Genomic DNA, 26404 nt, shown 5'->3' with positions numbered 1-26404 from the left:
TAGTGAGGTTTGTAATCTATTTGTGTGTTTAGTAGCCACTTATATTTCTGTTGCTGTGAGTCTTTTGTCCATTCTATTCAGTTGTGTTTTCTTACTGTCTTACTGAAAGTCTAGGGTAAAATCCTAGAAAGGGCAATGCTGTGTTAAAGGGTATTTGCAATGTACATTTTGATGTATATTAACCAGTTTCTCCCCCCTAGAAGGCAGTAAACAGTTTATAACTTCTTTGGTGTTTTTTCTACACACTTGACTGCACTGGGTATTATCAGTCTTTTTAATGTTGAAGAACCTGAAGGATGTAAATAAGTCCTGGAGATCTAATGCACAACGTAGTGATTATTGTCAACAATACTTCATTATAAACCTCAAAGTTGCTAATAGACTAGATCTTTTTTTTTTTTGGCTTTTTGTTTTTTGGGGGTTTTTTGTTTGTTTTTGTTTTTTGTTTGTTAGTTCTGTTTTGTGTGTGTGTGTGTGTGAGGAAGGCTAGCCCTGAGCTAACATCTGATGCCAATCTTCCTCATTTTTGCTGAGGAAGATTGGCCCTGGGCTAACATCCGTGCCCAAGGCCAGTCCTCCTCAGCAAAAAAAAAAGAGCAGGATTGGCCGATGTTAGCACAGGGCTATTCTCACGGAAAAAAAAAAAAAAAAAGAAGAAGAAGAATCTGAAGGTTGATAAATGCTATGCTCTTAGAAATGTATTTCACGTTCCTTCAGTTATATATTAGGATGTGGTCTTTTTCTTAATGATTTGTTAGAATTTTAGTGTATGAAGGAAATTAGATCATTGTTTTGTATTTTACAAATATTTTTCCCACTTTCATATTAATGTTTGAGAATTTTTAAAATTTCTGTCTGCTATTTAGAAATTTCTGATGTCCAGGTAGTCAAGTTTATCAGTCCTTGCCTGTGTGTCTTCTGAATTTGGGGATGGCTTAGAAAGACTTTCACCACTCTAAAATTATAAAAACTTTTAACTCGACTATTAATTTTATGGTGATCTGGCACACATTTAAATCTCTAATCCATCTGTAATTTATTTTAGACTCTGGAGTGAGATAGCGAATCCAGTTTTATGGTGTGTTTTTCCCCCCGTATAAATACCTAGCCAGATTTTCCTAATGACCTTTTCTGCAGTGATTTCAAATACTTTGATTATGAGCTGCATTCTGATCCTGTATGTGTAGGATCTGTTAGTGGTTTTTAACTTTCAGCTTTGTCGTCATTGAAGTATAACACTGAGTTAGTGTTAATAAAAGGTTTTCTCCTCCTTAGGGAAACAGGACCTTGAGTTAGCCTGGTTTTAGCTTTGTGTCACTGAAAACCCGAAAATGGTGGAATGACGGCTGTATTACCAGGCGTTGTGACTTGTGGTAAAAATGCCACCTGATTGGTAAAGAAAGTGCATCTGAACTGGGAGGACTGTGAATAACTGTAAATAGCTAGTGGGAAGCCACAGATTTGGGTTTTCCTGAGTCCAGTGTAACTCTTATAACAGGGCATGTGCTGTGCCAGGGCGCTGGAAGATGTGCCTGTCACAAGAGATACTTGTGTATGGAGCAGCTTCAGGCTTCTAAGCCAGATACTGCCTACACTCACCAGTGTGGTCTTGTTCCCGGGCACCTCAGCTGTCGCATGGCGGGGGCGAGGGCTGGGGGTAGTTTGGGCTAATAGCTACTGGATTGCACTAAGAAAGCCTCCTGCTGGCGCCACCTGCCTGTCACTGCCCTTCTGCACGCTGTTTCCCATCTCGTATCCTTCTGCAAAGCCGAGTAAACTGGTGCCACCTATGGCCTGTTGGGGCCTTGTGGGTGTAAAATGTCTCATTGAATTTAAGACCACCGAGTGTGGGTGGGACAGGATGGGATCCGGAGCGTAAGTAGGTGGGTTATTGCTCTGATAGGAATTCAGGCACTCAGAGAAGTAAATCTTGTTTGGTGGTGACGAGCCAAACACAGACCTTCCTTGTTTACCTCAGTCTGCTGACCAGGCTGGACACAGACCTGTTCTTTGTCTCGTGACTGGGTAGCTAAGATTGGCACTGTTGGTCCTGATTGGGTAGCTGTGTTTAGACTGTTTGTTCTAGTTGTATATCCTCTGCAAAGCCTTCTCTGGCAGCCCCAAGCAGAGCTGACTTCTTCCTCCTCCCTGTTCCTTGTCCTACCTCTGTCACTGCCCTCGGGAGGCAGCCCTTCCTCCTGCCTCCTTCCCTCCCTCCCTTTCATACGTGAGTTTGTAAGTGTTGTCTTTCTCCCTCTACTAGACCGAAGCTCCTTCAGTTCAGGAGGTGTGTGCTTGTTTTTATTAATCTTGACATCTGTCTTGACATGAGTACAGCCATGTTTGGCCATTCCATGAACCTACAGCCACCAGCACACAAAGAAATATAAAGTGGCTTTCTGTGTTGTGGGAACTGCCCCTTCTCTCACAGAGATAGTTGCAATTTGTAAGATTACAAGACTCTTTGGGCGTCATAGCCCGGGACGGACTGGCCGTCTGTGCCGGGCTGGGGTGATAACCAAGGAGCTCAATGCACGTACACAACTGATAACCATTTGTGCATGAGAACACCAAAGGCTTACTCTGGAGATTACTCATACTGTCTAAGCTGCTGGAAACTGGGGCCTGGTGAGAGTCTCGCCGATCAGGGGGACCCCTTGCCCAGGACCTCTTTCCATTGGCACTCCTGCCTAGCTGTGTCAGTTAAAGGGACTCTCCCCGAAGTAAGGGCGTGGATGTCGTAAGTACCCGATCTGATGTTTCTCTCTCGGTCGATCTCATGTTTCTCTTTTTTGATCGATCTGATGTTGTTTCCTCTGTATAGCGACTTATTTGGATGTTATAAGTACCCAGTCTGATGTTTCTTTGTATATAGCTACTTCCTGTATTCTCCATATCTATTTGCTAACTTTCGCCTTTACCCTTCCCTGTATAATACAGTGTGCATTCATTCCATTCGTTTGGGTTGGAAAGTTCCTTTTTATGTCTCGGATCAAATCCACCAAACCTCTTACAACAACATCCTCTGGACTTACCAGCTTGGTCTCTGTTCAGTAAATATGTGTTGAATGAATGAATTTCCAGGGAAAGATATTTCTAACACCAATCTGTTTTCCTGTCAGGTTTAAAGTAATTTTAGCTACATAACCACCGTATATACTATACTGTGTCAAATTGTGGACGTTGGGCAGCTTAAGAACAATTACAGAGAGAAAGGCAATGTGGTGTAGTGTTGAAGAACGTGGGTGCGGAAACCACCCACGTGGGTGGTTTAAAACCGGAGGGATTTTAATCCCCAATTCCTAGCTGTATGACCCTGAGCAAGTGACTTTACACTCTGTGTGCCTTGCCGTCCTCTTCTGTCAGGGTTCTCCGGGGGTGGTGGGGAGGATTGAAATCCTTACTACACGTGCAGGACTGAGGATGGGCACAGAGCAGGCACTCGATGTATGTGAAATGTTGTCCCGGCCTGTTGGCCGATCACTGGGAGCTAAAGAGGAATGTGCTGTTGCAGGAATCGTTGACCTTCAGGGACGTGTTTGTGGACTTCACCCTGGAGGAGTGGCAGCAACTGGACGGTGCTCAGAAGAACCTCTACAGGGATGTCATGCTGGAGAACTACAGCCACCTGGTCTCCGTGGGTGAGGGACCACTCCACAGTATGACTAGAACGCTCCCACTCGTGTCTCCCTCTCTCGCGGCTGCACGCTCGGGGGCCTCTGAAGCCCTGAATGAGTGTGGGCCTAGGGCTCCCTGTCAAGGGTTCATAATCCCGATTGCACCCTGCACAGGAAGTTTGTGCTCTTGCCTTCTCTGTGAATGCTCTGCTCTGAGGGGCAAACAGCTGTGCGTGTGGGGCAGTCACCGAGGCCGGACCATCTTCAGCCTGCAAGGATGGGCCTCGGTTCTGGAATGCCTCTGGCATGAATAACGAAATCCTCTGTCATTTTCCCCTCCACAGGTTACCTAGTGGCCAAACCAGATGTGATCTTCAGGTTGGGACAAGCAGAAGAGGCTGCGATGGCAGGCGGAGAAACCCCAATGCAGAGCCGTCCAGGTGCGCAGGAGCCGGGCCAGTCAAAGGGGGACCTAGTGGGTCAGTGAGAGCTTGGCCTTGGAGGTGCCCCCAGGAGCTCTTCTCAGGGCCCCTAGACTTGGGGACACGCCTCGGCTCTGATGGAATGAGACCACCCACTGTAATATCCACACGATGTCCCCACCTGCCACCCTTCTACAGCCCCCTTTTCTTGCTGGGGTGCAGACAGAGGGCAGCCACGGCTGTTCTTTAGATCTCGTCTCTGCCTTCCAGCATCCTGGGTGGCTAGAGAGAAGTGCTGAGCCTTTTCTCCTTCCTTCTCCGTCTGCTTTGTGGAAGCTTTTAGGACCTTGCCCCCCTCTTGGGCTTTTGCATTTTCATCAGATGAGATGTAGAGGTAGGTGACATGTTTCCTCTTTATTTGGCATTCTGTGGGCCCTTCAAGGCTGAAACGTGGAGTCTTTTCTTGAGTCTCAGGAAAGTTATCCTACCCGGTTCGTTGGAGTCGGTATGGACAAGAAAGCTTTGCTAGTGACCTTCGAGTCTCCCAGGCCGGCTACCCGACGTGTCCTTGTCTGCCCTCACGTTGTGGCTAGACAGTGTCACCCTTCACACAGGTCTCTGTTTTCTCTTCTTATTTCCTCTCAGACTCTTCCTGTTGTCAGATTCCTCCTCTGATCAGTCCTTCTCTCCCACTCCACTGTTTAGTCTTTTGTATTATCTTTATTTATTCAAAAAATAAAGAAGCCTGCGAGGACACTACTCCCACGGTGGCATGCTTCAGTGAGCAGTGTCGCAGTCCTGGGTGGAGCTGCTTTTTCCCTTTTCTGTTCGTCTCTTTGTGCTCCGGGCCCCTTACAGGGATCCAGAAACTCTTCAGATGTTGGTCTTCCTCTTTCTCTCTCCCATTTACAGTGGCCACTCCACAGGCCCATCCCGAAGAACGCTGTGACTGTTCAGTGTGGTCCGTGGACCAGCAGCCTGGGCATCTCCCTGGCTCGATTGGAAATGCAGGCTCTTGGGGTCCACCTCAGATTTTCTGAATCCGAATCTGCTTTTCAGCAGCTGTTTCGAGATCAGTTTCAGGGATCCAGCTGTAGTCCGACGCTGGCCCGGCAGATCCCAGGTGACTCCCGATGGCTTCCCCAGAGCCTGCTCCTGCTTGGCAGATGCACTGTCTCTCTCAGAGCCTCCCCGTGCTGGCGTGCACACAGCCTCTGTAGCTTCTCCCAGGGACGTTTTGGGCTGCAATTTCCCCTTTATTGCACAGTCAGTCCCATATCTGCCGCCTTGTAGAGATTCAGCAGGATTTCTGGTCTGCTCACGGCATGCCTTTTCCTGCTTCCAGTGTTTCCAGGAATTGTAATGACCGTGAGTCTCGTTCTCGTTTCAGTGGTATCCTGGAGGGAGGAAAAGCAAACTCAGAGGCACAGTCTGCCCTCTTGAGTCACAATCCCCTTGTAGTACAAACTGCCGGCACATGTTCGGGCTAAGAGTGCAGAACTGTATGGGATACAGTGGAATCTTAGTGCATTCCCAGTCACGCCTCCAAGGGCAGCCTCTTCTCAAGGTTTCTGTTTTTAATTCTGATGAGCGCCTCCGTGGGTCCAGGGAATACCTTCATACCTGCATTTCTGGAGTTTCCAGTTTTCTCTCTCCTCTAGAAAAAATACAGATTCAGCTCAATTACACTTTGGTCTGCTCCCCAGCTGTTTATAATGTTTGTTAAATTCTTACTTTTAGCTTCTTTATTGGTTACATGTGTAACTTTAAATAATATGGCTGAGCTTCTGTTTTTGCATTCCATTTGGTAACTTTCTATAAACCCTGCTAAGTGCCTGTGGCTTCTTTCTCTGCCTCGAACACAGACCCCCAGACCCCTAGAGAGAGAGTCTGCTTCTTGTTCTTATGCAGTTGTGGGGCCGGTGGACGACGTCCGACAATTGTTGCTTTTTTTTTTTTTTTTGGTGAGGGAGATCAGCCCTGAGCTAACATCCGTGCTAATCCTCCTCTTTTTGCTGAGGAAGACCGGCTCTGAGCTAACATCTGTTGCCAATCCTCCTCCTTTTTTTTTTTTCCTCCCCCAAATCCCCAGTAGATAGGTGTATGTCATAGTTGCACATCCTTCTAGTTGCTGTATGTGGGACGCGGCCTCAGTATGGCCGGAGAAGCGGTGCGTCGGTGGGCGCCCGGGATCCGAACTCGAGGGGCGCCTGGGATCCGAACTCGGGCCGCCAGTAGCGGAGCGCGCGCACTTAACCGCTAAGCCATGGGGCCGGCCCAACAATTATTGCTTTGATTGTGTTGGACCAGGGCAGAGGGAGGAGGTTTGTTATTCATCCACAGTCCAGTGGTTAAGAGCTTGGGCTTTGGAGCTCACGGCCTGGATTCAGATTCTGGCTTCTTCACTCACTAGTGTAACTTTACACACGTGGCTTTGCCTCTCTGTCCTGTTTGTAGAACGGGGCTAATGCTGGCACTTCCAGGATTGTCAGAATTGAATGAGATGATGAATCTTAAGCACCTAAAAGGGTGCATGGCGTACAGGGAGCTCTCAATAAATGGTGTCACATTTTTATTATTGTTATTAGCCATACGGAATATTTTGTGTGTGTGTGTGTGTCTGAGGAAGGTGGCCCTGAGCTAACATCCGTTTCCAATCTTCCCCTGTTTGCTTGAGGAAGATGGTTCCTGAGCTAACATCCGTGCCAGTCTTCCTCTACTTTGTATATGGAACGCCACCACAGCATGGCTTGATGAGTGGTGTGTAGGTCTGCACCCGGGATCTGAACCCGCAAACACGGGGCCGCTGAAGCGGAGCGCATAGACCCAATCACTACGTCACTGGGCCGGCCCGAGCCATATGGAATAATTTTTAATGCAGAGGTTGTTAACCAGAGGTGTATCACTTAGTGACGCTTGGAACCTCAGGATACTCACGAATAGGCTCCACACTCTAGTAATTGTTTCAGAAAGCCTTGGATGGACTGGTTATGTGCATTTTGAGTAATAACTGAAATATAACTTAACTCAGTCACTCAAAAATAACTCATCAGGACTCCAGATAGTTCTGATGCCCATGTCTAGTTCAGATCCACTGCTTTAAATATCCCCTAAGATGGGTTCAGAGGCACAGGGAGACATAGCAAGGCCTTCACCCAGGAGCGTGGGATCAGGTGGGATGGGGACACGTGTGTGTGGACTCACTACGGACAAGCGATTCTCTTCCCCCTTACTCCATACTTCAAGCTACTTCCAGGACTGTATTTTCTCTGGTCCCTGGGTAAAATCTCTGGCAGGTCCCATAAATTTTCTGGTCATTCGGAGATAATAAAAATCTTCTAGGAACTGTTAGTCTCAAGAGTAGCCTCGGGGCCGGCCTGGTGCCGTAGTGGTTAGGTTCACATGCTCCGCTTCAGTGGCCCGGGGTTCATGGGTTCGGATCCTGGGCGTGGACCTACGCACTGCTGGTCAGGCCATGCTATGGCAGGCATCCCACATATAAGGTAGCGGAAGATGGGCACGGATGTTAGCCCAGGGCCAATCTTCCTCAGAAAAAAGAGGAGGATTGGCATCGGATGTTGGCTCAGGGCTAATCTTCCTCAGAAAAAAAAAAAGAAGAGTAGCCTCATCATAGTAATAAAAACTAGTTCCCTGCAGTCCTACAAGCTCTGAAGTTTATTTCAAGTTTTTTGAGCTTTTCATAGAAAGAACTTTTGCCTTTGGTAAATTTTTTCTGTCGTTTGCTTTCTATTTTGTTGATTTCTCCTTTTACTATTATTTCCTTTTTTTTTCTACTTACTTTGGGTTTACTTTGCGGTTCTTTTTCTGGTTTCTTTGTTCCCCGACATTTTATTATGAAAATTTTCACATGGAACAAGTGAAAGAATTGTAGTTTGAACACCCATATATCACCACCTAGATTCTACAGTGAACGTTTAGCTATACTTGCTTTATCTCATATCTATCTGCCTTCCAATTCCCCAGTCTTTCCATCACTACACTTTATCTTTTGTGTGATACATTTCAAAGTAAGTTGCAGAGATCAGTACATTCACCCCTAAATACCTTCACAGGCAGGTCATTAACTAGAGTTCAGTGTTTGTTAGTGTTTTATCATTAATGCTTATTAGGTATTTTAATAAAAGTAAATGCATTAATGGCACCATGTGATCTTTGACTGTAAGAGGTAATAGTCTTAACATAATTCCCTGTACTTTCCATGTATGTTCTATATGTTTATGCTCATTATGACCACCTTCCTTTTTTTTCAAGTGAGATTTACTGAGGTGTCATTTACATACCATGAAGTTCACCTTTCTTAGGTGTACAGTTCTGTACTTTTTACAAATATATAGTCATGTAACCACCATCATCAAGATATTGGACATTTTCATGTCCCCCCAAAACCCCTTATTTCCTTTTATAATTAAACTACTTTCCCCACCCCTAGACTTGATCAATTTTCTTTTCTTGTTGGATTCTTTGTAGAATGTCTTATAAATGAATATTTTAGTATGTAATCTTGTGTGTCTCACTTGTTTCACTTAATGCTTTTTAGGTTCATCCATGTTGTGGAGGTATTGGTAGTTTGTTCCCTTGTATAGCTGAGTAGTGTTCCAGTTTGTTTATCCATGGACCAGTTAATGCACACTGTTACCGGTTTTTGGTTATTATAAATGAAGCTGGTGAACATTCTTGTACAGATATGTTTTCATATTTCTTGGGTATACATCTGGAGTGGGATTGTTTGGTCGTGTGGTAAGCATATGTTTAACTTTATAAGACATTGCCAAACTGTTTTCCAACGTGGCTGTTCCATTTTTTCCCCACCAACAACACATCATTTGCACAGGTGTGCAGGGGTATCTCATTGTGATTTAAATTTGCATTTCTGTAATGACTAACAATGTTGAGATCTTTTCATGTGCTTATTTGCCATTTGTATATCTTCTTTGGTGAAGTGTCTGTTGTAATCTTTTGCCATTTTTGTTTGTTATTAAATTGTGAAAGTTCTTTATATATTCTGCATGCAAGTTCTTTATGGTCTATGTATTTTTCAAGTATTTACTCTCAGGCTGTGGCTTGTTTTGTTCTTCACAGTGCCTTTCAAAGAAGATGCTTCTGTTTTTGATAAAGTCCAGTTTATCAAGTTTTTCTTTTATAGTTCATGCTTTTGTGTCCCGTTTAACAAATCTCTTTCTAACCCAGGGTAACAAAGATTTTCTCATATGTTTTCTTCCAGAATATTTATAATTTGGTTCTTACAATTAAGGCTATGACTGATAATGAGTTAATTTTTATATCTGGTGTTAGAAGGTTCAACATTCTTTTTATTATTATTATTATTTTTCACATGTGCATTTCCAATTGTTCCGGTAACATTTTTGGAAAGACTATTCTTTCTCAATTAATTTACTTTGGCACCCTTCTTGAAAATTAGTTGAATACATATGCATCAGTCTATATGCCAATACCACACTGTCTTAATTCCTCTAGTCTTATATTAAGTGCTCAAATCAGGTAGTGTGAGTCTTCCAAATTTGTTGTTTCTTTTCATAATTGTTTTGACAACTCTATGTCCTTGCTATTTTCATATAAATTTTAGAATCACGTTGTCAATTTCTATATATTAAAAATATATAGAATTTTTAAAAAATTATTTTTTAAAAAAAGCCTGCAGGGGATTTTGTTTGAGATTACATTGAATCTGTGGATCATAGATATGCCAACTATATTGAGTCTCCCAATTCATTAACGTGGTATATCTCTCCATTTATTTAGGTCTTTTTGAATTTATCTCAGTAATGTTTTGTAGTTTTGAATGGACAGGTCTTGCACATATTTTGTTTAATTTATTCCTGCGTTTTATATTCTTATAAATGGTGTGGTGTGTGTGTGTGTGTGTGTGTGTGTGTGTGTGTGTTTATTTATTTAGCATTTCAATTTCCCATTGCTCGTTGCTAGTTTATAGAAATTTTATTGATTTTTCTATATTGACTTTGTATCCTAGGACCTCCTATGGGTCACATATTAGTGATTGTTCCTTTTTTGTAGATACTTTGGCATTTTCTACATAAATGATCCTGTGGTTATGAATAAGGACTATTTTATTTCTTCCTTTCCAATCCGGATGCCTTTATTTCTTTTTCTTGCCTTATGGTACTGGCTAGGATCGTCAGTATAATGTTGACTAGGTATAAGGAGAGCGACATCCGTACTTTGTTCCTCATCTTGGGATAAAAGCATTCACTGTCTCACCATTAGGTATAATTTTATCTGTAGGGTTTTTCATAGATGCCTGCTAAAGGTTGAGGACGCTTTCTTCTAATCCTGGTTTTCTCAGTTTTTATCATGACTGAGTGTTGAATGTTATAAATGCTTTTTATGGATCAATTGATATGATTGTGGGTTTTTTTCTTAGAGTGTTACATTTATGTAATTATAGATATTGTTGGATTTAGGTCTTTCATTTTATTGTTTCTTTTCTGCTTGTCCCCTCTTTTTTGTTGTTGTCCTGCTTCTCCATTCTTCTCTTTGGAATATTTGGTCATTTTTTAAGTTAAATTTTGTATTTTGAGATAATTATAGATTCACATGTACTTATAGGAAATAATACAGAGAGATTCCCTGTACCCTTTACCCAGCTTCCCCCAGTGGTAACATCTTGCAAAACTATAGTACAAAATACAACCAGGATATTGACGTTGATACACACAAGATACAGAACCACAAGGATCCCACATATTACCATTTTATAGCCATATCCATTTCTCCCCACTCTCACCCCCTCCTTAAACCCTGGCAAGTACTAATTTGTTCTCCATTTCTATAATCTTGTCATTTTAAGAATATTATACAAATGGAGTGATACAGTATGTAACCTTATGGGATTGGTTTTTTTCACTTAGCGTAATTCTCGAAATTCATCTGGTTGTTGTATTAGTAGTTTCTTCCTTTTTGTCCCTGAGTAGTATTCCACCAAATAGATATACGACAGTTTGTTTAACCATTCACCCATTGCAGGACATTACCTGTTTTCAATTTGATTGATTTCTGCTCTAATTTTTATTATTTCTTTTCTTCTGCTTGATTTTTCTTCATTTCTAATTTATGCATTCAGTCCTATAAATATTCTTCAAAGCACTGCTTCAGCTGTGTCCCACAAATTATTATATGTTGCGTTTTCATTTTCATTCAAAATATTTTTTAATTTCCCTTAAGACATTTAAAACTAAGTATATCATTAAATTTATGAGTGTTTCGGGTTTTCTGTATATCTTTCTCTTATTCATTTCTAATTTAATTCTATTATTGTACATAGTATAATTTCTTTTCTTAGAAATCTGTTAGGGTTTTTTTAAGACCCAGAATATGTTGAATGTTTCACGTGCACTTAAAAAGAATGTGTATTCTGCTGTTGTTGGATGCAGTGTTCTATGAAGTTGGTTGATAGTGCGTTCAGGTTTTCCATATCTTTACTGTTTTTCTGTGTACTTGTTCCATCAATTATTGAAAGAAGGAGTGTTGAAGTCTCCTACTATAATTGTGCATTTGTCTATCTCTTTCAGACTTATCCGTTTTTGTTTCATGTATTTTGAAGTGCTATTATTAGGTACATACACTTTTAGGACAGTTACATATTCTTGAAGAATTGACTGCTTTATCATTCTGTAATGTCCCACTTTGCCCTGGACAATCTTTCTTGTTCTGAAGTCATTGTCCAAAACTAATGTAGTTACTCCAGCTCTCTTTTGGCTAGTATTTTCATGGTATTTTGCCATTCCTTTATTTTTTTTTATTAATAACTTTATTTTTTAGTACAGTTTTAGATTTACAGAAAAATAGACCAGCTAGTACAGACAGTTTGCTTATACTCCTCTCCACCCCTCACAGTTTCCCCCATTATTAACATCGTGCATTAGTGTGGTACATTTGTTACAATTGGTACATTATTATTAACAAAAGTCAGTAGTTTACGTTAAGGTTCACTCTTTGTATTGTACAGTTCTATGGGTTTTGACAAATGCATAAAAATCCCCCATTACTGTATCATACAGAATAGTTTCACAGCCCTAAAAATCCCCTGTGCTTCATGTATTCATCTCTTCCCCCCTCCTTCCTGGCAACTACTGATCTTTTGACTGTCTCTGTAGTTTTACCTTTCCCAGAATGTCATATAGCTGGAATCATACAGTATGTACCCTTTTCAGACTGGTTTCTTTCAATTAGCAATATGCATTTAAGGTTCCTATTTATAGCTTAATAGCTCATTTCTTTTTATTGCTGCATAATATTCCTTGTACATATGTACCAGTTTATTTAGCCATTCACCTATTGAAGGGCATCTAGGTTGCTTCCAGTTTTGGCACATTATGAATAAAGCTGCCATAAACATCCACATGCAGGTTTTTCTGTGGACATAAATTTCCAAATCATTTCCTTTCGAGGTTTGTAATTTTTTATTGTGAACTCCTTTTCAGTGAAAGTTCTTTTCCATGGAAATTCTGTGTACTCTAAGCTGTGAAAGCATTGCTGCAGAACTGTTTGGATAGAACTGTTTGGATAGCACCACTGCTGGGGCCCAGTGGTTTCACTAATGCAGGACCAATTGTTAGGTGAATTTTTCAACTTCTAAGCTTTGTATTATACTTTTTTGTTTTAATTGTTTGTTTATTGCAGTAACATTGGTTTATAACATTGTAAAAATTTCAGGTGTACATCATTGTACTTCTAATTCTGCATAGATTACATCATGTTCACCACCAAAATACTAATTACAACCCATCACCACACACGTACCGAATTATCCCTTTCACCCTCCTCCCTCCCCCCTTCCCCTCTGGTAACCACCAATGCAATCTCTGTCCCTATGTGTTTGTTTATTGTTGTTATTATCTACTACTTAATGAAGGAAATCATACGGTATTTGACCTTCTCCCTCTGACTTATTTCACTTTGCATTATACCCTCAATGTCCATCCATGTTGTCACAAATGGCTGGATTTCATCGTTTCTTATGGCTGAGTAGTATTCCATTGTGTATATATACCACATCTTCTTTATCCATTCGTCCCTTGATGGGCACTTAGGTTGCTTCCAAGTCTTGGCTATTGTGAATAAGGCTGCAATGAACACAGGGGTGCATGTACCTTTACAAATTGGTGTTTTCAAGTTCTTTAGATAAATACCCAACAGTGGAATAGCTGGATCATATGGTAGTTCTATCCTTGATTTTTGAGGAATCTCCATACTGTTTTCCATAGTGGCTGCACCAGTTTGCACTCCCACCAGCAGTGGATGAGAGTTCCCTTCTCTCCACATCCCCTCCAACACATGTTGTTTCCTGTCTTGTTAATTATAGCCATTCTGACAGGCGTGAGGTGATATCTCATTGTAGTTTTGATTTGCATTTCCCTGATAGTTAGTGATTTTGAACATCTTTTCATGTGTCTGTTGGCCATCTGTATATCTTTGGAGAAATGTCTGTTCAGGTCTTTTGCCCATTTTTTGATTGGGTTGGCAGTTTTTTTGTTGTTGAGATGCATGAGTTCTTTATATATTTTGGAGATTAAGCCCTTATCAGAAGTATGGTTTGCAAACATCTTCTCCCAATTGTTAGGTTGTCTTTTCGTTTTGTTGATGGTTTCCTTTGCTGTGCAGAAGCTTTTTAGTTTGATGTAGTCCCATTTGTTTATTTTTTGTATTGTTTCTCTTGCCCAGTCAGACGTGGTGTTTGAAAAGATGTTGCTAAGACCGATGTCGAAGAGCGTACTGCCTATGTTTTCTTCTAGAAGTTTCACAGTTTCAGGTCTTACATTCAAGTCTTTAATCCATTTGGAGTTAATTTTTCTGTATGGTGTAAGGTAAGGGTCTACTTTCATTTTTTTGCATATGGCTATCCAGTTTTCCCAACACCATTTGTTGAAGAGACTTTCTTTTCCCCATTGTATGTTCTTGGCTCTTTTGTCAAAGATTAGCTGTCCATAGATGTGTGGGTTTATTTCTGGGCTTTCGATTCTCTTCCATTGATCTGTGTGTCTGTTTTTTTGCCAGTACCATGCTGTTTTGGTTACTATAGCTTTGTAGTATATTTTGAAATCAGGGAGTGTGATACCTCCAGCTTTGTTCTTTTTTCTCAGGATTCCTATAGCTATTCGGGGTCTTTTGTTGTTCCATATAAATTTTAGGATTCTTTGTTCTATTTCTGTGAAAAATGTTGTTGGAACTTTGATAGGGATTGCATTGAATCTATAGATGGCTTTAGGAAGTATGGACATCTTAACTATGTTAATTCTTCCAATCCAAGAGCACGGAATATCTTTCCATTTCTTTGTGTCTTCTTCCAAACATTTCTTTCAGAAATGTTTTATAGTTTTCGGTGTACAGATCTTTCACCTCTTTGGTTAAGTTTATTCCTAGGTATTTTATTCTTTTTGTTGCAATTGTAAATGGGATGGTATTCTTAATTTCTCTTTCTTCTACTTCGTTGTTAGTGTACAGAAATGCAACTGACTTTTGTATGTTGATTTTGTATCCTGCAACTTTACCATATTCGTTTATTACTTCTAAAAGTTTTCTGGTGGATTCTTTAGGGTTTTCTATATATAAAATCATGTCATCTGCAAATAGTGACAGTTTCACTTCTTCCTTTCCAATTTGGATCCCTTTTATTTCTTTCTCTTGCCTGATTGCTCTGGCTAGGACTTCCAATACTATGTTCAATAGGAGTGGTGACAGTGGGCATCCTTGTCTGGTTCCTGTTCTTAGAGGGATAGCTTTCAGTTTTTCACCATTGAGGATGATATTAGCTGTGGGTTTCTCATATATGGTCTTTATTATGTTGAGGTACTTTCCTTCTATACCCATTTTATTCAGAATTTTTATCATAAATGGATGCTGTATCTTGTCAAATGCTTTCTCTGCATCTATTGAGATGATCATGTGATTTTTGTTCTTCATTTTATTAATGTGGTGTATTACGTTGATTGATTTGCAAATGTTAAACCATCCCTGCATCCCTGGAATGAATCCCACTTGATCATGGTGTATAATCTTTTTAACGTATTGTTCTATGCGATTTGCTAGTATTTTGTTGAGGATTTTTGCATCGATGTTCATCAGTGATATTGGCCTGTAATTTTCTTTTTTTTGTTGTCCTTGTCTGGTTTTGGTATCAGGGTAATGTCGGCTTCGTAGAATGAGTTAGGGAGCTTCCCCCTCTCCTCAATTTTTTGGAAGAGTTTGAGAAGGATAGGTATTAAGTCGTCTTTGAATGTTTGGTAGAATTCACCAGGGAAGCCGTCTGGTCCTGCACTTTTATTTTTGGGGAGGTTTTTGATTACTGTTTCGATCTCCTTACTGGTGATTGGTCTATTCAAATTCTCTACTTCTTCTTGATCCGGTTTTGGAAGGTTGTATGATTCTAAGAATTTATCCATTTCTTCCAGATTGTCAAATTGGTTGGCATATAGCTTTTCATAGTATTCTCTTATAATCTTTTGTATTTCTGAGGTGTCTGTTGTAACCTCTCCTCTTTCATTTCTGATTTTACTTATTTGTGCCTTCTCTCTTTTTTTCTTGGTGAGTCTAGCTAAAGGTTTGTCAATTTTGTTGATCTTTTCAAAGAACCAGCTCTTGGTTTTATTAATTTTTTCTAGTGTTTTTTTGGTCTCTATTTCATTTATTTCTGCTCTGATTTTTATTATTTCCCTTCTTCTACTGATTTTGGGCTTTGTTTGTTCTTCTTTTTCCAGTTCCTTTAGGTGCATTGTTAGATTGTTTATTTGAGATTTTTCTTGTTTGTTGAGATAGGCCTGTATTGCTATAAACTTCCCTCTTAGAACCGCTTTTGCTGTATCCCATAAATTCTGGCATGTTGTATTTTCATTTTCATTTGTCTCCAGGTATTTTTTGATTTGTTCTTTGATTTCTTCGTTAACCCAGTCGTTGTTCAGTAGCATTTTGTTTAATCTCCACGTATTTGTGGCTTTTCTGATTTTCTTCCTATAATTGATTTCTAGTTTCATACCGTTGTGGTCAGAAAAGATGCTTGGTATTATTTCCATCTTCTTAAATTTATGGAGACTTGTTTTGTGGCCTAATATGTGATCAATCCTGGGGAATGTTCCATGTGCATTTGAAAAGAACGTGTATTCTTCGGTTTATGGATGGAATGCTCTGTATATATCTACTAGGTCCATCTGTTCTAGTGTGTCGTTTAAGGCTAATGTTTCCTTATTGATCTTCTGTTTGGATGATCTATCCGTTGGTGTAAGTGGAGTGTTAAAGTCCCCTACTATTATTGTGTTACTGTCTATTTCTGTTTTTATGTCTGTTAATAATTGCTTTATATATTTAGGTGTACCTACATTGGGTGTGTAGATATTTACAAGTGTTATATCCTCTTGTTGGATTGTTCCCTTGATCATTATGTAATGCCGTTCTTTGTCTCTTTTTACAGTTTTTGTTTTAAAGTCTATTTTGTCTGATATGAGTACTGCTACCCCAGCTTTCTTTTCATTGCCATTTGCGTGGAGTATCTTTTTCCATCCCTTCACTTTCAGTTTGTGAGTGTCTTTAGGTCTGAAGTGTGTCTCTTGTATGCACCATATATATGGGTCTTGTTTTTTTATCCAGTCAGCCACCCTCTGCCTTTTAATTGGAGCATTTAGTCCATTGACGTCTAAAGTAGCTATTGATAAGTATGTACTTACTGCCATTTTTTAACTTTTTTTTTTTTTGCAGTGTTTTAGTAGTCCTTCTTTGTTCCTTTCTTCTTCTATACAGAATTGATGGTCACTTTAGTTTGACCTCTGTCTGAAAGCTGTACTCTTTAACTCCCCTCCTCCCTCATGTTTTCGATATCATATCTAACCTCTTTTTTGTGCATTTGTATCCATTACGTTCTAGTCATGGAAATAGATAATTTTTCCTATTTCTGGTCTTTTCTTTTCCCGTTAAATCAGTACCTTTAACATTTCTTGTAGCACTAGTTTCTTGGTGACAAACTCCTTTAATTTTTGCTTATCTGGGAAAATTTTGATCTCTCCTTCTATTTTGAATGATAACCTTGCTGGGTAGAGTATTCTTGGCTGTAAGTTTTTTCCTTTTAGCACTTTAAATATATCGTGCCATTCTCTTCTAGCCTGTAAGGTTTCTGCTGAGAAGTCAGCTGATAGCCTTGTGGGGTTTCCTTTGTATGTAACTTGACATTCTCTTGCGGCTTTTAGGATTCTCTCTTTATCTTTAATTCTGGACATTTTGATTATGATGTGTCTTGGTGTGGGCCTCTTTGGGTTTATCTTGTTTGGGGCTCTCTGTGCTTCCTGTACCTGGATGTCTGTTTCCTTCCTTAGGTTAGGGAAGTTTTCATCTATTATTTCTTGAAATAGATTCTCTGCCCCCTTGTCTCGCTCTTATCCTTCCAGGACACCTATAACACGGATGTTAGTGTGCTTGATGTTGTCCCAGAGGTCCCTTAGACTGTCCTCACTCTTTTTTTTTTTTTTTTTTTTTTTTTTTTGTGAGGAGATCAGCCCTGAGCTAACATCCGCCAGTCCTCCTCTTTTTTTGCTGAGGAAGACGGCCCTGGGCTAACATCTGTGCCTATCTTCCTCCACTTTATATGGGACGCCGCCACAGCATGGCTTACCAAGCAGTGCGTCGGTGCGCGCCCGGGATCCGAACCAGCGAACCCCGGGCCGCCACAGCGGAGCGCGCGCACTTAACCGCTTGCGCCACCGGGCCGGCCCCCTGTCCTCACTCTTTTTAATTCTTTTCTCTTTTACCTGTTCACCTTGGGTAATTTCTTCTAGTCTTTCTTCCAGCTCACAGATCCCTTCTTCTGTATCCTCTACTCTGCTTTTGAGTCCCTCTAATTAATTTTTCATTTCCGTATTGTATTCTTCATTTCTGATTGTTTCTTTTTTATATCTTTCATTTCTTTGTTGACATTCTCACTGAGTTCATCTATTCTTCTCCCCAGATCAGTGAGCATCCTTAACACTCTTAGTTTGAACTCTCTGTCGGGTAGGTTGCTCATTTCTGTTTCACTTAGTTCCTTTTCTGGGGTTTTGTCCTGTTCCCTTACTTGGAATGTATTCTTTTGCCTCCTCATTTTGCCTCTTTCCCTGTGCTTGTGTCTATGTATTAGGTTGGTCAGCTACGTCTCCTGCTCTTGGATAGGTGACCTTATGTAAGTGATGCCTTAGGAGTCTTCCAGTGTGCTTCCCTCAGTTCTCAATGTTCCAGGGGTGACCCCTATGTGGGCTACGTGTGTCCTTCTGTTGTGGCCTGTTTGCTCTCCCTTTAGGCGCCCAGGGAGGCCGAGTTATGCTCCTGGCCAGCTGTTGTAATGCTCAGCTGCTTGTAGTTGTTGTGGGCCCTTCAGTCTCTTTATCAGGTGTGGGGAGCCCCAGCACAGTTGGCTGTAAGTTCTAATACCACATTTGTGTTGCAGTATTTCTTTTAACTGAGTAGGCCCCCAGCGTGGCAGGTTGTTAGGCTCAGGGCCTTACAATTGCTGTAAGCCTCTAGCCTATTAGGTCTCTTGTCAGCTCTCTGAGGATTGCAGCTGGGTGGGGCTGGCCTCAGGCACAGGAGCACCCAATTGTTTCAGGCTTTGGAAGGTGGGGCAAACCCCCTATGTGCGTCTTTGAGAAGCACAAGTCTTCTGCAGCTGACAAGCCCTGCCGCCCACAGGTCCACACACACAGTCAACACAGTCCTGCCCCGTGTGTGCGCCCCAACCTCCCCAAGCAGACCCAGTCTCTCCACGGCGGGAGCCCCACACACTCTGCCACAGCCCCACACTCTCCACCCGCTCCTTGTGCACACCCTGCCCCGCTCAAGTCGGCTCAGTTGCCAGGCTGCAGAGAATCCAGTCACCAATCTATGCAGGACCACACGTTGCCTGAGGGCTTGTTGTTGGGTGGGGCCAGTCTCTAGGGTGGGCTGCCTGCCCTGGCTGAGCTGGATTAAATCGGTGCTCTAGCGGGTGGGGCAGACCTGGGCTAGCAGGCCTCAGGGAGAACTCCAATGGCGTCTGTGTCAGCACGCTCACACCAGGCCACAACAATGGCCGCTGCCAATGTCCCAGTCCCTGGAGAGGTCTCACCCCTCACCGAGATGCACTCAGGGCCTATTAGGTGAGTCTCTTTTCACCACAGCACTGTGCACCTTTCTTTCTGGTGATTTTAGGATGCTTTCTGAAACGGGTGAGTTTGCACGTGGGCCCTTTAAGAGCCAGTTTTAGTTTCTTTGTTAACCGGGTTTTCTGGAGGTACTCTCCAATGCTTTAGTAGCAGGCAAAGTCAGATATTATGCCGCTGGTCTCGATTGTGCTGGGCCCACAAAATGCCCACAGCAGGGGCGCTCCCCGGCTCAGGGCCCCGCTCCTCCAGGGAGGCTGCGTACCTGTGGGCTGCTCCCGGCAGCTGTGAAGCTGGCGGCTTGTGAAGGCGGCGTTTCTCCTCTTCAGAAGGGAGTCTCTGCCTCTTCTACCTCAATTAGGATTGTCCGCTGTTGCAGGAGTTCCTCTTATCCAGTTTTCAGTTCAGTCTCAGGGGTAATTTTTCCACGAGTATTTGTAAATTGGCTGTGTCCACGAGAGGAGGTGAGTTCCGAGTCTGCTTACGCCGCCATCTTAACTCCGCCTCCCTGTATTATACTTTAATGTCCATTTGGAATGCACATTATTTGGGATTTTCCAAATATCTTTCTACATATGGTACATAACTAGGGTTCTAATTTCTTGTAAGTAATTCCTGATTCTTCTTACTGTTTTCATTACCCAGTGGGTGACATCGTTCTAGTTCCTATTTTAAAAGCAGTAATGTCCTTTGTGACTTCCAGCTTTAAGCAAGTAGCTCAGTTCTAGTTCTCTGCACATTTGTGCCCTGTGGGGTGGAATCCATGCCACACTCATGAATTAGAGCCTTAATCTCCTAACTGCAAAGCCACACAGCTTCAATTTCTATTCACCCCTCACTTTAAATCTCCTTTTCATTTTTGTCACATAATAAATTTCCTTTGTCACATAATAAATTTCCTTAGCTTGACTGTGTATTAAATTATTTTTGTTAAATATGGGCCACCATGTCTTTGTATTTGCACTCAAGGCAGTAGTGGGGTGGGGGAGTATGGAGATAGGCCATCCACATCAGCTCAAGTCCTATTGATAGGAGTTCACAGCAGGGCATTTATGAATTAGTTTTATCCTTTAATGTTATAGGAGAAATATTCACAAGTTTGATGATTAATTGCATTTTCTTTCCTAGAATTCTGGCAAGTTGATGACCAGATGGATAACCACAAGGAAAGCCAAGACAAACCTCTGGAAAACTACATTCGTAGTCAAGGAAACACTAAAGGATGAAAGTGGCCAAGAATTCAGAACATGCAGAAAAATCATTTATCTGAGCCCAGACTTTGTTTCTATAAGACAAAGACTCCCTAAATATTATTCATGGGGAAGGTGTTCAAAACATAATTTAAACTTTCTTAGTCAAAATAGAAGCTATGTAAGAAAGAAAGATGATGAATGTAACGCATATTGGAAATTATGCTTCCATTCCAATCTTGATAAAGCTCAACCTGGAGAGAAATTCTTTGAGCCTAGTCAATGTGGAAAAGCCCTCCATCATAAGCAAGGCCTTAATAAAAGGGAGAGACTTCTAACTGGGGAGACATTCTATGAATGTTCTGAATGTGGAAAAGTGTTTATCCAGAAAGCAAACCTTGTTGTACATCAGAGAATTCACACAGGAGAGAAACCTTATGAATGCTGTGAATGTGCAAAAGCCTTCAGCCAGAAGTCAACCCTCGTTGCACATCAGAGAACTCATACAGGGGAGAAACCCTATGAATGCAATGAATGTGGGAAAACCTTTATCCAGAAGGCACCATTGATAAAACATCAGAGAATTCATACAGGAGAGAAACCCTATGAATGCAGTGACTGCAGGAAAGCCTTCAGTAGGAAGTCAACTCTCATTAAACATCAAAGAATTCATACAAGGGAGAAACCTTATGAATGTAATGAATGTGGGAAAGCCTTCAGTGTGAAATCAACTCTCATTGTACATCATAGAACTCATACAGGAGAGAAACCCTATGAATGCAGAGAAGGTGGCAAGGCCTTCAGTGGGAAGACATCTCATTAAACATCAGAGAAGTCATTCAGGCGATAAACCCTAAGAATAAACTTTCAAGTGAGATAACTTAATCCATGAATTATATATTGTTATACTATGCAGCAAAGAACTCATTGAGTAACCATGTAAATCTAATGAACATCAGAAAGCATTCAGCCTTTATTAGATCTAAGAAAACTCAAAGTTATAATAGTTAAAGCATACAATAAATGTGATCAATCCTTCACCCAGGAGTTTTAATACATTGTACATCAAAGAATTTATGAAAGGTCAAAACCATGAATATAGTGAAAGTTGGAAAGCCTTTGGAAAGAAGTTAAATGTCATTTTATATTAGTGTTCTTATGTTTAGGAGATACTATCAATTTAATGAGTTGGAGAACCCCAATTTCCTAGAAATTGTGAGAAAAATCAAGTTCCAGTTGTCATCATACATTTTATAGAAAAGATCACAGAGGTTACAATCAAGCACTCAATTTTAAGTTATATACATATTCACTCTAGAATAAAGTTTTTGAAGTATAAATACATTGAATAATCAGGAGGACAGAGGAAGAAACATTTTAATCCTTGCTAGGCCAAACTCCCAGATTAATCTGTAAAGAGAGAGTCCCTAAATAGATTAGTTTGAGAGAGGACGAGCCAGCAGGATCCTCAAACAAAAGGAACCCAAGCAGGAGACCTTACACATGCATTCTATCAATGCAGAAGTGCAAACGTCTTAATGGAGAAAGGTTTTATCCTTCTGGGATATTTTTTAAGATAGTGGTCACAATTGATTATATTCTCTTAATAAGAAGTAATTATATTATGGTGGGACAATAGTAGGTTCAGGATTTCCAGGAAATATCCTATAAGAACAGTATTAATTGAAATAAAAATTAGAAGCAACTTGAATATCCAATGATAGGTGATTGAATAACTGTTGATCTATAAATTGCAATAATATGCTGCCATTAATTATCCATTATTTTGATTTTAAGGATTTTGGAAAGTGTTCATGGTAAACTGTAAAGATTATAAAACTACTTTATGATCTGTGTTGTAAAATGACGTATACAATAAGGATCTGCACCATTATGATTTCAGTATCTCTGGGTTGTGGGAATATAAGCAAATTTTTGATTAGTAAAAAACTACATATGATGAATATCTTTATTTCTATTTGATGAATATATGCGTTTATCTTCATTTGTAGAGAGAGACAGAAAAAAAGCTAGGAAATACACCCTACTATTAATAGTGGTTATATTTGGAATTATTGATTTTTAAATTCCTCTGATTATAGTCTTAAATTTCCAGAAACTACCAGTAAGGATTATTTAAAATATCTTTCACTTACTTTACTGGTTTTGTTTCTCCCTACTCATTTTTCTATTCAGCCCTCTTTTCAGTATATGCCACTATTCTGCACAGATCTTCCCAGTTTGACATACCTACACATGTTCTCTATTAGTTTTCCATGTGATTGTCAGTTTGATATGATTGTTAAACTATTGTACATCTCTGAGAATAGATTTCTTGTGATTTTAACTTGTATAGTGATTTTCTGATGAGAATTAGAACTTCATACATGCTTTTACACTTCATCCTCACCAAATCCTGTGACCAAAGTTATAAGCTACCAAATTTTACAGATGAGAAGCATTGCAGAAGTGAGTCAAGTCCCACAGATAATAACAAGCTTACTTAAACCTAAACCTTCAGAAACCAAATGCAAAGGACTTTTCAGTCTGATCCTTGTGATTGCTATTGAATACTCATTTTCCCTTGTCCTCTTTTTCCCTTGTCACCAGTTCTCAAAATTCACTGTGCTTGGTATCTTAATATTGATTTTTTAGGGGCTGGCTGGGTAGCATAGCGGTTAAGTGCGCGCGCTCCACTTTGGCGGCCCAGGCTTCGCAGGTTCGGATCCCGGGCGTGCACCAATGCACCGCTTGTCAAGCCATGCTGTGGCAACATCCCATATAAAGTAGAGGAAGACGGGCACAGATGTTAGCCCAGGGCCGGTCTTCCTCGGCAAAAAGAGGAGGATTGGCATGGATGTTAGCTCAGGGCTGATCTTCCTCACACACACAGAAAATATATTGATTTTTTACATAGTAAATAATACTGGTTACTCCATCATGGCTGGAAATGAAATTTCTTATGAGTTTATTATTCTTACTTGGGATTCTCAGAGCTTCTTGACTCCAAGAAGTGTGTTCTTGATCTCTTTCACTAGTTTTTGAAAACTTTTAACTGTTATCTCATAAATATTCCTGCTCCAATATTTCTCCCCTCTTCTTCTGGGACTCCACTTATGTGTGCTTTACTTTCTGCTGTGTCCCAAATGCCTCTCACAGTCTGTGGTATTTGCATTTTTCCCCCCTCTCTTTGGGACAAGTCTATTAACAGAGTAAAATTGATGGGCAGCCAATAAGGCTGCTGTTTAATATTATAATCAGAAAAAGGCAACATTCAAAGAGCAGGAGTCTGAGGGCAATTGCTTCATTAAAAAGTGACAGTCCCAGGGCCAGCCCCGTGGCTTAGCGGTTAAGTGCACGTGCTCTGCTGCTGGCGGCCTGGGTCCGGATCCTGGGCGCGCACCGACGCACCACTTCTCTGGCCATGCTGAGGCCGCGTCCCACATACAGCGACTAGAAGGATGTGCAGCTATGACATACAACTATCTACTGGGGCTTTGGGGGAAATAAATTAAAAAAAAAAAAAGTGACAGTCCTGGGTCCTGCCCAGTGGTGTAGCGATTAAGTTCACGCACTCGGCTTTGGTGGCATGGGGTTCACGGGTTCAGATCCCGGGCACAGACCTACGCACTGCTTATCAAGCCATGCTGTGGCAGGCATCCCACAAATAAAATAGAGGGACATGGGCACAGCTGTTAGTTCAGGGCCAATCTTTCTCAGGACAATGAGGAGAATTGGCAACGGATGTTATCTCAGGGCTAATCTTCCTCACCAAAAAAAAAAAAAAAAAGACAGTCCCAGGGCCAGCCCAGTGGCATAGTGGTTAAAGTTCACACACTCCACTTCAGTGGCCCGGGGCTCGCAGGTTCAGATCCTGGGCACGGACCTATGCACCACTCATTAAGCCGTGCTGTGGTGGCATCCCATATACAAAATAGAGGAAGATGGGCACAGATATTAGCTCAGAGCTGATCTTCCTCAGCAAAAAGAGGAAGATTGGCAATGGCTATTAGCTCAGGGTGAATCTTCCTCACCCAAAATAAATAAATAAATAAATAAGTGACAGTCCCTTGCTCAGTTCCCAGACCTGAGCCAAATTTCAGTTTCAGAACCAGTAGTCTGGAGAGGTAGGTGCCCATGTCCCTCAGAGGAAGGATCCTACAACGTTGTAGCAGGCATATAAGGCTTACCCTAGTCCCTCCCCAAAGGAACCTATGGCCATTTATTTGGGTGACTATACATTGGGGAAAGGGGAGTACCCAGATATTTTTAGGACTATTGGACGTAGCTTTCTGAGTAGACATTAATACCCAGACACTCAAAGCATCAGCATGGCTCTCCTGTTAGGAGTAGGGGCTTATTGGGTCCAGGTAATAAATGGAGTCCTGGCTTAAATCTGACTCACAGTGGCCCATTGCATCTGCAGACCTGCCCAGTGGTCATTTCCCCAGTCTCCAAGTGTATAATTGGAATTTATATACTTAGCAGTTGGACTAATCTCCATATTGGGTCCTTGGACTGTGTGGTAAAAGCTTTCATAGTGGGGAAAACCAAGTGGAAGCCTCTGCTTCTTCTCTCCCCCACCAACCAAGATGATAAATTGAAAACAATATTGCACCCTAGGGGGTGATGGAGATTAGTGCCACCATTAAAGACTTAAAGGATGCAGGGGATAATGGGTGGTGGTCCTTATATTTATGTTTAATTCATCATTCTGGCCCTTGTAGAAACCAGTTGGATCCTGGAGAATGAGTTTAAACTACCAAAAACTCAACCACACAAAGTTTTACTTGACAAAAGAGAAATACAGCACCTTGTGGACCTCTTTGGGATCTGGAGGTAACATATTCCACACCTAGAAATACTTCTCTGGCCCATATACCGAGTGACACAGAAGGCTGCCAGCTTTGAATGGGGCCTAGGGTAGCAAAGACTCTGTAGCAAGCCCAGGCTATAGTGCAAGCAGCCTTGTTGCTTGGACTATATGATCTTGCTGACCCTATGGTGTCGAAGGTGTCAGTGGTGGGATGATGCAGTGTGAGAATCAGGTCCCTGGGATTTTGGAGGAAGGCCATGGAATCTGCAACAGAGAAGTATACTGCTTTTGAGAAGCCACTCCTGGTGAAGTACTGGATGCTGTTAGTCACCATAAAACCCATTTTGTCATGCTGCTTCAGTCCATTTACTGAATAACCCACAAAACTGCCAATTTTCAGTGTGGTCCAGAGCAAGAATACACTTGGAAATAGGTCTGGTCTACCATGCAGTTTCTTCATATGGTGCTTGAAATGTCTGTGGCAGACAGAAATGATGTATGGAGCCTTGGAAGGTCCCTGCTTGTGAGTCACAGTACAGTCTGTTAGAATTTTGGAGCATAGCAATACCATCTTCTGCAGATAAACATTCTTTGGAGAAAAAGTTTCTAGCTTGCTATTGACCCTAATTGAGGGTCTTCCCTTTGCCCTTTGAGTCTTCCTCTTCAAAGTTAATAACTATCCTTAATTCTAATACCAGAGAGAAGGAGAATTCCATAGATTAGATGGTATGTTTGTGACCCTGGAAAAACAAACAAGGAAAAAAAGAGCAATTAGAAACTCCAGGAAAATTAAAAACTAGGAAAAAAAGTAAATACTTATTGGAAATAATTTGTTTTTTCTTATGAATTTCCTCATTTTATATTTTCTTGTTCATATTATTCAGTTATTTTAAAGACCATGACTTGTAACTCCTATGTCTGAATTACCTGTGGGGCTGCTTCTACTGTTCACTTTTTTCTTAGTTTTGACTCTGGCTGTGCCTAGCAATTTTTGATTGAATACCACTATGCATGAGAAACTGTAGAAGCTCTAGATGAGCTTTAGTTTCTGACAGGCAATTATAGAAGGGCAAATTACTTTAATTCAGTTAGCTAGTGAGCTAATTCAAGGTGAGGTATCAATCTTTTAAAGATCTGGTCTATATTTACTTCCCCCTAATTCCTAGACTTCCCCCTAAGTCCTTCAGCGGGTCCAACTGAAAGTCTGTGG

At 41.1% G+C, this 26404-nt stretch overlaps 1 protein-coding gene across 1 annotated transcript; it reads left to right on the top strand.

Moving 5' to 3' along the window:
• Nucleotides 1-3989: 3989 nt before the first annotated feature.
• LOC131400918 (zinc finger protein 674-like) lies at nt 3990-22326 on the top strand. The gene is made up of 2 exons (XM_058535745.1): nt 3990-4057; nt 20317-22326. The coding sequence occupies exon 2, from the start codon at nt 20332-20334 to the stop codon at nt 21199-21201; it is 870 nt and encodes a 289-aa protein (XP_058391728.1). The 5' UTR covers nt 3990-4057; nt 20317-20331; the 3' UTR covers nt 21202-22326.
• Nucleotides 22327-26404: the final 4078 nt, after the last annotated feature.

This window comes from Diceros bicornis, chromosome X (genome assembly GCF_020826845.1).
Source record: "Diceros bicornis minor isolate mBicDic1 chromosome X, mDicBic1.mat.cur, whole genome shotgun sequence".
Classification (NCBI taxonomy): domain Eukaryota; kingdom Metazoa; phylum Chordata; class Mammalia; order Perissodactyla; family Rhinocerotidae; genus Diceros; species Diceros bicornis.
This window is presented reverse-complemented; position numbering and strand designations above follow the sequence as displayed.

Coding starts and splice junctions, on each gene's coding strand:
- LOC131400918 (XM_058535745.1), top strand. CDS start 20,332: ATGACCAGATGGATAACCACAAGGAAAGCCAAGACAAACCTCTGGAAA.